The sequence below is a fragment of the Lupinus angustifolius genome, chromosome LG04, assembly GCF_001865875.1.
Source record: "Lupinus angustifolius cultivar Tanjil chromosome LG04, LupAngTanjil_v1.0, whole genome shotgun sequence".
Classification (NCBI taxonomy): domain Eukaryota; kingdom Viridiplantae; phylum Streptophyta; class Magnoliopsida; order Fabales; family Fabaceae; genus Lupinus; species Lupinus angustifolius.
The window spans coordinates 19192251-19204007 of record NC_032012.1 but is presented as its reverse complement, the minus strand read 5'-3'; the positions used below and the strand labels follow the sequence as shown (position 1 = coordinate 19204007).

The 11757-nt window shown below is 33.5% G+C and overlaps 1 protein-coding gene across 3 annotated transcripts; it reads right to left on the bottom strand.

Moving 5' to 3' along the window:
• On the bottom strand, positions 584 to 10000 carry LOC109346113 (protein FAM135B-like). Of its 3 annotated transcripts, none has more exons than XM_019585492.1 (15): positions 9502 to 10000; positions 9188 to 9273; positions 7404 to 7558; positions 6337 to 6404; positions 5988 to 6182; positions 5477 to 5531; positions 4954 to 5148; positions 4730 to 4857; positions 4171 to 4351; positions 3997 to 4056; positions 3632 to 3877; positions 2182 to 2440; positions 1889 to 2094; positions 1590 to 1640; positions 584 to 1432 (listed from the first exon to the last, which is right to left on the bottom strand). In XM_019585492.1, exons 1-15 carry the CDS (start codon positions 9687 to 9689, stop codon positions 1145 to 1147), a joined length of 2361 nt encoding a protein of 786 aa, XP_019441037.1. In that variant the 5' UTR covers positions 9690 to 10000; the 3' UTR covers positions 584 to 1144. The 3 variants fall into 3 exon arrangements, with proteins under 3 accessions (XP_019441037.1, XP_019441036.1, XP_019441038.1); XM_019585491.1 differs by having other exon boundaries at positions 5477 to 5545; positions 5996 to 6182; XM_019585493.1 differs by lacking the exon at positions 9502 to 10000 and having other exon boundaries at positions 5477 to 5545; positions 5996 to 6182; positions 7404 to 7527.

Genomic DNA, 11757 nt, shown 5'->3' with positions numbered 1-11757 from the left:
ATCACCATTCTTTTATAGAGGAGTATTAAGGATAAATGATTTATTGCCTGTTTTTGTTCTTACTTATTTTCTTTAATTTCAGCAGGGGCCTTCCAACAAAATATTTTCATGTAATGTGAGATATTTTTATTTGTCGTCAGAATCATGAGGAATATTAGATTTTTTATACGTTGACAATAGCATGTAACATTTAATATTGGTCATTTATATATATACAACTTGAAGTTTACAATTGTGTAACATATTTTAAAACCTAGTGTTAATTTTGCTTCAGTTTTTGGGCATAACTAATTGAAAATTTTAATAAGTTTTATTATCCATTTCAAATTGCTCTTTTAATAATGTGGATATGATTTATTAGTCATGTTAGGCATGGTAGTGATGAACTATGAAGAGACAACTATAAACAACAAATTTTTTTTATCAGACAATAAATGTTAGAGGCGATATAACAATAAAATTGTTGCTGCTTAATGCTTGTAGGGATAAAGTATATGCATGTATCCTCCTCATACTTCACTAAATGAAAATCTCGTAAACTTAACATTCTTTTTAACAGAGAATAATTAGCACCAAGTCGGTTTTAAAAATGAAAGAAATGGGCTAAAAGGGCACAATTACACTGGAAATTTCTCCAGCAGATTCTTTGAACATTGGCATTGTACATTTTTTCTAGGTTCCTAAGCCTACAGAACTAGCAACTTCTATAAACTTGAACACAGATATGGTACAACATTACTTTTGTTCTATGTCTACATGTGAGAAATGAAAACTAAACATTAAGGTCAGGTCCTTCAGCATAGAACAATAGATACTACTGGCCAAAAAGGCTATCCCTATATTCCTATCCATATGAAAGAGGAAAGAAAATATAATTTACATATAGGTCAGAATCTCATGCATGTCTGCCCCTCAGTCGGTGCCACGAGCTTCACGCCATTTTCGTCTTACTGCGAGCATTGTGCCTGAAGAATACCAAGTCATGAAGTTTCGAAACTTATAGACGTAACAATTCGGCATCTCTGAACTCTTCTGATCACAGTGCAGTGTTTTCAGATCCATTGTACTGGAAGGTCTTGTGCCAACCTTATCATTCCTCTAAATCAACAAGGCTATCTGAATTCCATGCAAATTTCCTTCTTTATTATCTAAAGAGCTCCGGGAAAGACCACATTATGAACTTTGCGAAAATGTCAGACTCCAAGAACTCAATATGAGCCGTGCGTCCAACAAGCCTGTTTAAGTTCCTACCATAGGACGAGGTATCGAAGTTGACGTCACAGCGCATGATCACACGATCGTTTGAGTCAGTTCCGATTTGGTCCAAGCAATTATTTAGCATCTCCATGAAGACTTTCCCTCTTTTAGAGAAATCCAAAGAAGCTGCTGGACACAGTTCTATTCTGGCAGAATGGTACGGAACATAGCCATCCTGACATGTAAGAAAATAGCGCAATTTTATATTATATATTCACTCTACGGCAAATGATCCAGTATGTGAATGCAGATATTTGAAAATAACGCAAGGAAAAGTAAGTTCTGTTTACAAACTACACTATTTTCCATCATAGGCAGATTAAGAAGGTAACCTGAGGTGAGGATAAAAGAATCACATTCCGGAAGTGTACCAGTGTCTTCTCCTGTAGAAAAGAATAACAATGTTTTATGTCAGGTCAGCAACTGAAGACTAATGAAATAGCACTTATTTCCGTATGTTCCCCTCACTTAAATACACCAACAAAATTGAACATAAACAATCAGGGTAAACAAACCCTGTCTGGACCCAACTCGGAAAAAACACCCATAATATTCGGGACCATGGAAAAGGAGACTTAGATTAGGGGTATGACAGCTTGTGATTAAGAGAAAACCATTATGCATTCAATACCTTGGAAAGATTGTAGATGAATGTATTCTCAAGATCAGGGTCATCTGTAAAGGTCAGTTGATGGATGCATTGTAGGCCCTTGAACTTTTTCAATAGCCACAACCCGGAATTGAATAGAGAGTTTGAACAATACATATAACCCAAGTGTGGACCCGATACGGAGACATATGTATGTAAGAATCTTAGATATGGCTCCATGATGCCCTCTGTTAAATATTTAGAAAAAGAACACATTAATTTCCCGAGTTTAAATTTTGACGACTAGTGTCCTAGGAAGCTTTGTGAGCAAATACCTGCTAAGGCCGTTCTAATAATGAGATTCCCAATAGAATGGCCAACAAAGCTAAGCTTGATATCTGTTAAGTTTCCACTTCTTGAAGCTTTATCCATCTTCTTTTTCAGGAAAGCGATCACTTCTTGGGCAAGCCGGAATCCCATTTCTCTGAAGTCTTCAGATGTTTTATTTTCATTTGCATCTGACATAAGACATTGTATCTTAGGGTCTATCAAAAGCCATTGGTTCCGTACAAGCCGTAAATCCAAATGACTTCCCTGTTAATGTTTCAGCAAGAAGGGTATACATAGTCAAATGAATGTAACGAGATGGAAAACGAGACAAAATTTTATTCTGTCACAACCAAAAATCTGATCCAGGCAAGATAAGTATAAACATTAAAGCAGGAATATCATTAACTTATATATGTAATAATAGATATTCAGCTTCTTTTAGACAGGAACTTAATTTGTCTAAAATAGTACAATAAAATCTCTTCAGTAAGATGCTTCAATTAGAACAGTGAGTTTTGTTCGAAGGCCAGTCACCAAAGGGTATGTAGCAAAGTTTCTTGAAGGGATCATGGATAAATCCACTCATTGGATCACATTTCAATAATGGGAACCTCCAACTAAGCTAAGGGGTTGGTTCATGAATCATGACTATGATTGATCACATTTATTTACCATATGAAATGCTTTAAAATCCGGCGTCAGTTATATCAAGTAATACATGTAATTTTTCATAGACGATAACCCAAAGTTGTTCAAAGAGCTAACGTGAATGATCACACCTCAGAATTTTTTCGGACCAACCATAGCTGTAATTATGCTATAAAGTTGTTTCTACTTTGAACAAAGTAGAAAAGATACAGCGAAACAGTACACAGCAATTATTGTGATTGGTGCTTAAATAAACAAGTGATGTTTTCAGAGTAGAAATCAGAAGCTACAAAGGTACCACAAAGTTAACTTTATAACAGACACTGAGACACAACAAAATGGCAATTAAAACTTCGGTCTCAGCGAAATTCTCACAGAAGAAAAGCCTAAGATATTTTCTTTGGCCTAAATTCAAAACTTTAATTGCAAGGAAACCTCATGAACTCAAGCAAGTTGTTCCCCTAAGCCTTGGTAATCTGAAGCTTTAGTGGCTATAACTGTAAGATTAAAAACTAACATCATAAAAAATCAAAGAATATGGATCCCAACTTCAACTCTATTGAATGTTAAAGACATGAAGGCAGGCACTGCAGAAGAGTATTTTATTACATCCGGATACGACTAACATGATTTTGAAATCTCCCATTTTTAGTTTTATCCAATCACATATTGCTGCTCCAGTTTTCAAAGAAAAAGGATAGTTTGCAACTCTTAAAAAAGTGAAGGCTAGAAAGTAACGATAAATAAGACGAGAAAAACCAAAACAGACCAAGCAAATAAATGCAACTGCAAGAATGTGAAACATGCCTGAAACCCATGAACAAAGACAGCTACTCTCAAAACATTCTCATTTTTCTGTGGGCCGTTCCCAAGCAACTTGTTCCTGGTTCCAAGTCCATTTTCTTGGATACACCTTGCTTCATCCTCTAAAGTAACTAAATTTGAACCCACGCTGGGAGAACGGTACACATTCGTCAAACACTCTAGAATAATAATAGGAACACGTAAAGGATCTTCAAAAATACACATGTCTTGTAGTGACTGATTGTTGATCTGCATTGAACTCATTTTCATAAAATCTGGTCAGCAGGAATCAATCACTTACCCTATAATGAAGAGAGTTCATTATAGTGACTGATTATAAAGCATTGTACGCAAAATCTATCACTTACCCTCATTTGTGCTATACCTCGCCTATGAAGTTCAGCACGCATTGCAGCAGTTTGAATAGGCTGAACAGAAGAAAAAGGGAGATAAATAAATGAGCATAGTCTAATAATTAATTTCAAACATGGCAGACAATAATGAACTCTGTGAAACTTGTACAACATATTCTAGAGAATTACATCACTGGTTATCTTCTTTGTATTCAATGGACTTCCATGTAATGAAATCCCATCAACTCCATTACTCATATATTGATGAGGAACCGCAACCTTTGAGTACACCATCCATATTGACCATTCAGTTCTCCGATCATTAGCCCAGGAATCACGTAGAAATTCCAGTATTTTTGTTTTGTTTTCCCTGGGTAAAGTGATGAGATTGAAAAGAGCTGTTATTAACTTGATGTGGTAAAATATTATGTTCAAAGAGTGCATCTTCTTCTATCAACATAGTAGTCTTGGTATGCCTTCATGTTACAAATAGATGCCTCGTTACATCACATGAATAACGAAAAGTAACCTCATTCTGGACAAGCTAAATCTCACTTAGCCTGTCAATCAAGCTCAAGCTTGGCTAACTATAATATGTGAAAAATAAATGGCAAACCAAGAAAGAAAATTGTTTCTAGATGCCGTAATGATCAGAATGGATGCACAAATGCAGAAGCACTAATTCATTGAAACAAGGGTTACAGGGACTTGTTCAGTGCCAGTACATCAATAATATATCTGAAAAAACCTGTGGAATTTCAGAAATATATTCCAGAGATGTAAGAGTTGATTCCCCAGAGACTGAAAATAGTTTAACAGATTATCGTCCAAAGGTTGAGATGATTCCTTCATAAGATGATTGACATGAGCAGCTTTCTGTTGTGGGGAAAAAGAAAGTATTACAATAAAAAATAGTCTAAACACAGAAGCTCGAAAAGATAATGAAACATTCACATTGCCAGAATTACATACCTCAGAACTGACTTGAAGTAACGGTTTATCAGCATTACTTTTCACATGTACTGGTGGAGTAGAATTAAAACATGTATAATCTGATCCAAAAGTAATTTCAGTCAAATCAATATCCTGGTTAATGCCATTGCTTATTCTTCTCAGATCTTCAAGCAGGATATCATAGGCAGTCATCAATGATTTTATCAGCATAACCTAAATTAAGTTTTCTCCGTCAGTAAAAGAAACGAGTTACAATGGTAAGCAAAGAAGAAATAGACTTGCAAACATTAAGGGCAGGTTTTTCCACCCATATTTGTGCTAAGATAGACTTGGAACCATTTATAAATGATGTGTTGATATATGATAATGAGCATAGGGTGGAGTATGAGGGTATTCATGTCATTTGCAGCAATTTTGAACAAATTTAAACTTAACCAATAATATAAATTACAATTTTACGATATCAACTTAAAACACTTTCATACAATAACAAACAGTGCTACCAAGCTATATAAGATTTACCGCAAAGAAAATAACATACCTTGTCTGACCTAGCATAATCCTTTACATGACTGCCTTCTGAATCTTTAGAACCACTGACATGATTCAACTAACCACATCATTCAAAAGTTAAAGCAAGATAGTATGTTAGACACGTAGAAGAAACATAACCAAGTTATGACTGTTGAAAATATAGGGTTTAGATCTAAAATAAATAAAAACTAACAGAAACAGTAATAATGAATAATACGAGAATGAATTGATGTAACATATATAAAGTCAAAACCAATAGCCTATTTAACCAGATAATTAGGTCAAGTACTAATGTAATACAATTAGGACACACTTAAACCCAGTAATAGTAAGACTCCTAACCCGAATAAAAAAGGAAATAACTCGTGAGATTGCCTTTTAGTTAGAATTCTAATTGATTCTATAATGTTATAATATAGTCATATTCCCGAAGATCCTCATTATGGAGATTCTGACACTGGGGATGCCACAGTTACTAGAGTATCTATTTGAACGTTAAAAACTGAACTCTGACAAACCTGGGTACCTTCTGTCGAGATGTGTGATAGCTAGCTTTTAGTAGGCTGACGTGAACACTTGTATCAACAAGGACGGCATGAAAAGCATCAAAATGGACAGGACAATATGAATGCAATCCCAGAAGAGCTTTAGGAGGGATTTTATATTCATGAACTGAAGCAGCATATGCATCCAGTGAACCTTGCAACTCAGGCCTGTACAATGACGCAAGCACTTTCATTATTTCAGAGTTCACAACCTCAAATTCAGATACGACTGATAATAAAATCTTAATCAAGCTTGAGCAATAATATTGTATTTAACATTATGTGCTTAATACCCAGTAACAGAAGAGCATCATTAACTAACCCAATTTCAGTCATAGGAGCACGGGAGCGCATAAGTTCAAACTTTAAGATAACAGCAGAGGGTTGTCCCTGTACATAAATATCGTTATCCAAGTCAGTAAGTGACGAAAATATTATTAAAAGGAAAAAAATGTACAACTGGAAGGAGGATTTAAAGCAAATGAAGAGATAATAACAATCCTAAGTGGCTCAAAAATGCAAAAAAGCTGGTCAAATTTTCTTTGCATGATTGTATTAGAAATTTACTTCAAACAACACGAGATCACAAAGAAAATCATATTCAATAGAAAACTAAGGACAATGAGACCCTTGAAATTTTGATTTTATTTTGTCAGCCTAATACACCGGAGAATGCCATTGCTTCCTTTCTTACATTTTAAGATAATTCTAAAAAGAAGGTCTGCCTCTTCTACATTTACTTTATTAAGCTTATTGATTCTGCCATCAATTTATCAAAGAGTGTTAAAAAGGAAAAGCAGCATTATCAAATATCACAATAAATCGCAAAAATTTGGTGTTAAATGGCATGCGCCAAAGTACATCTGTTAGCAACTAAGGTAAGTACGGATAATTAGGTTCTTCTTTATATGTTAGTTTTGATGCATAACCATGATGTTAAAGCTGGTTTGCTGCCTAAGTACTTGTACGCCTGTGAACTTTACAGAGTTCTTTGTGTATGTGTTGTGTGTGATCCATTGTTCTCTGTCAAATTTAGCATATAGATTTACATTATGTTGTGCATGGCGAAGACCTTTCTACATCTTTAAAGAATTCAAAATTCACTTTGCATGCTTATGTCAAAAGAGTGTGGTCATTTCTAGGGCCTTGTTGTGTTTCCTTCATTGAAGCTCTCGTTCTTTTGGTTCTCCCTTTCGTAAGGAGGATTTTTTATCCTCCACACCCTTTGTAATCATCTTCTCTTCGTCTTGACATATTCTCCTTTTTGCAAAAAAACCTTCTTTTATAACATTTTATCTCCAACACTTAATTTGCTTGTTCATCAAAAAAAGAACCTCCTCCATATTTATCTAATAATCATGCAAAAAGACGGGGGAAACAAAAACTGACCTCACATTCACCAAAAGAGAGGTAGAACGAGATCATGATAGAAAGAAATACATCCTGCCTTGCGTATTTAATCTGGAATGGCGGTGTTGAAAAACTGTTATCTGTGTCATCAATCATCCAAATTCTACACAAATTGCCAGAACCCACTTCAGGAACTGCAGCTCAAAGAAAAGATTGGCTCTAAGATTTTACTCTCGCTAAAACACAAACATAATGTAGGATGGCAAGCAAACAAAGAGAACAAAAGATGTAATTAATCAGCATACCAAGCTTGGAAATGTCGATGTCTCGTGTATATTAAATGAGGTGCAGCAGCGCAAAATAGTAGTCTTAAAGAACTTCAACGCACATTACAATATATGATAATGAGGTTTGAGAGCTACAAGGTTCAATAGAACTATGCAGAAAAGTACCACAGGTCGCAGAGAAATATTCTGTTAATTTTTTTGGCATATAGATAATCCAGACAGTAGTGAAAAACTTAATTTAAAACATGGTTAAATAACAATGAAAAACAAAATCCATAGAGAAAAAAATAGGTTGATATTTTGACAATGATAAAAATTACATGAGAAGATCAATCCCCATTTTGTTGTATACTTCAAATTTATATATAAAGATAATCAGAGTATAAGAAGTAGAAGAAAGATGGAAATAAGTTTTGTTGCATATTCCTGAACTGAAAATGGAGATGATAAACAACAATCCAATGTTCATTTGACACAAGTCTTCCTTCCAAAATCGCGAAGTTATGAACATATGTTCTTCATGTGCACAATCGACCTTTTACACCACAAAGAACTTATTAGAAATCAGTGACTAAACAGGCCCTACATGACCCCGATTTAGAAGAAATCACTACCACATATTAAAGACAAGTCAACAATACCCTGACAGAGCAGGGAAGGAAGCCAAAGTATTCTAGAACCATGGTCTTTCTAGATACAATATGGACAATTTGACATGGTTAACAATAAATAACAACGGAAAACTTAAATCTCAAACATGGTTAACAGTAAACAACTTTGGAAAACTCATTCTAGAAAGAAAAAATAGGTACAATATTTTGACAATGATTAAAACAAAATATGAAAAGCTAAAGCCATATTTGGTTGCACAGTAGAAGTTTATTCATAAATATAAACAGATAATAGAAGAAGTAGGAAATAAGTTGTTCTGCATTCCCTATGCTAAAAATGATTATAATAAACACCAATCCAACAATCATTTGATACAAGTTTGTCTTATGAAATCCTAAAGTTAAAAATGCATGCTCTTCATGTTCACGTTCCATCAATTCTCAAATTTTAAGGGCTTGAGTAATGACATGACCAACACCATGCAAATTATATAGTGCAGCTACACAGTGTGAACTATAATGGACATCTATGGCTTCTACAGATATTATATATTTGACATTGACTAAATAGACAACTTTTGTTTCCATCGCAAACCAGTACCAGTGAGACATTTGTTTACTAGAGGTTCACATCTTAAAACCTCATTTGGTAAGAAAATTTTATTTAAAGCTCATTACAAGTTATCATTACATGAAAAGAAAATAGGTTCCTTTGAAACATAGTGTAATAATTTTCAAATGAGAACATTTTAGTTACAAGATCACACACACATACAAACTTACAGAACATGCCACGAGATCTAATCAACCATAAATGTGTGCCTGACTAAAGTCAATTAGTCCAGGACAATAAAACTTATTACAAACTACAGAGAATAGCAGCAAGTAACCACCAATACTTCAAGAGTTTAGGAACATATGTCACCTTCATACTGAACAACTCGTGCCGGAATCCCAGGATGGGAATCCTCACCCTCCTCCCATCTCATGGTAACCTTGATTTTGTACCATCTACACAACAGCAATAAGAACAAAAGATCATAAGACAATAAAATAACAAAGCAGCAGCAGCAACAAGAACCGGACATTTTCCTACTCGGTCGAGTCAGCTACATGGATCAGACTACACGGTAATATCATATTATAAATCTAGACTATTGACAAACCATTTATATCTAAGTGATCTAACTAAAAGCAGCAAAACATAAAAAGGGGTGATTACATGAAATTGGAGCTTACCCTTGTTCAAAAAGGTCAAGATTATGAAACCTATGAATGTAAACAGCAACTTCATGAACAGCATCAAGCACAGGGAGATTCTGATTTGGCCTTTCAGGATCAAGTTGTTGTTGGTCAACATTGACCAACATTTTTTGTGACAAATTCCTATGATTCAGACCCATAAGCCATCTCAGTCTGGGAAACATAAGTACTAATACTAACTACTAGCAACTGATACAGCAATAACAATCAATCATCACCAACACTTAGCCACTTCTTCAATGGAACTGAAGCAAAAAACCCACAAAAAAGGAACCAACTTTCTCACACCCAATTTATATTGTTTCAATGCAAACCCACCAAACCCATTAAAGCTACACACCCTTGTACTTGAAAAGTGTTAGACTTTAAGGAATCTAACATATGGGTATGAATTTTATTAGTTGGTAGTTAGAAAGAAGTTTGGGTCTAGGGACCAAGATGGGAAATTAAAAGAAAGGGTTCGAAGGTTTGGAAAAAAAAAAAAGGATACTATATAGTTGATAATAATTAGGGTGTAATATTTAAACATTAGATTCAACATTCATTTGCAATTTTTTTAAGAATCAATAAATAAACATGAATAATAAATATACATAATAATATTATATAAAATTCATATATTGTTCATATATATTTTTTGAAATAATTATTTATGTGTGATGATATGATTATACAGTAGCACTAGTTTTTTATTTTCCACACGGCATGACCCATAAGAGCATTATTTTCGTCAACCCTTTTCTCAGGTCGTGCCAATAATGAACGATTTTAATAATACTTTAACCAAATAAAGTAAAGAAATTTACCAAAAAAAACGAAAAAGGATAAAATGGGATTGTGTCATTGTGTGCACACTAGTTCGATACTAAGAGCCGAAAAGTTTTCATAGAAAAGCTAAGGCCCATTTAGGATGGTTGTGGGTTTTGTGAATATTTTACTCGCACTCCTTTTGTCTATATTATTACCCTTGATCAATTATACATGTATATTTTATTCCATAAATATTCAATGGGGAGTAAAGTTAGCAAAATTAAATGAAAAGTAAAAAGTTTCAGCTTTTTTGTTTTGGTTTTTTACCTATTTTCAATGTTTCAAAACACATACATAGTTTTGTGATTTTATATTTTAGTTTTAAAAATATATTACTTTACTATGATTATAATTACATTGGTTATAATCATACCAACTACACTGATAACATCTCGATTATCATAACTATCATTACTCTCATAACTATTGTTATTATCATCATCTCATAATTATCACATCTCGATTACTAGTATCAAAACCACCATCACTCATTTCATAAAAATGACTATCATCATCTCACTGTTGACCACCACCTTAACCATGAAAAACACTATCATTTCCATTTCAATTTGGTGGTCACACTTGGTGAGATAGAGGATGACATTTGGAGATCATATCCTTTTTACTACAACTTTGTGTAACTTCATATATTAGAAGATGTGATTGACAAAAAATATTTAATAATTACAATTTTAATTTAAATAATTTTTTCAGCTGCAGAATTAATGATACATTAAATGATACAAAAATAGACAACAAATATGGTGCATGACATTTAGTGGTAACGATAATGAAGAGTAACATGAGGTGATAGTAAAGAATGATAATGGTGCTAGATCTAGTTATGCTAGTAGAGTATGTCATTCAATAATAAATGGGAATGAGATGATCTACAATCCCAATTGAACAACTTTAAAGAAATCATCATTGACATGGTCCACGTTATTTAGTTATAAAACAAGCTCAAACCTAATATGTTTTTAGCTAATTGAATAAAAATACTAGATTAAAAGAATATTACTAGCCTAAAACAAGTAATAATATTTGGATTGCCTGCGTTTTCTTCAAAAAAAATTATACTAAAATGTATCACTCAAAGTTAATAGCAACCATCTTGATAAAACAATAACAAAGTAAATTACACTGACATCCCCTGAGTTTTAGTGAAATTATATAAATCATTCCTCACTTTTTTATACCTACACAAATCTCCCATATTTTTAAACTTTCATTACATTGACCATACCGCATAAGCCCTGCATAAGAAATAAGTGTAATCTTTTAAACAAAAAATGTGATAAATGCAATTAAGTTAAACAAAACATGATATATTGTGTAGACAAGTCTAAATAATATACAAATCAATGTATCTTTATTATTTTTTGTTACAAAATGCATCAACAATTCTAAAGAAATATTGTT

Bases quoted from the DNA above. Each gene is read 5' to 3' on its own strand.
- LOC109346113 (XM_019585491.1), bottom strand. From the start codon at position 9,689: ATGTTTCCCAGACTGAGATGGCTTATGGGTCTGAATCATAGGAATTTG. The intron at 6,405-7,403 runs GTCAGTTTTTGT...ATTTATGTACAG, and splicing joins TCTCTTTTGGTGAATGTGAG to GGACAACCCTCTGCTGTTAT. The intron at 5,149-5,476 runs GTATGTTATTTT...AACTTAATTTAG, and splicing joins ATTATGCTAGGTCAGACAAG to GTTATGCTGATAAAATCATT.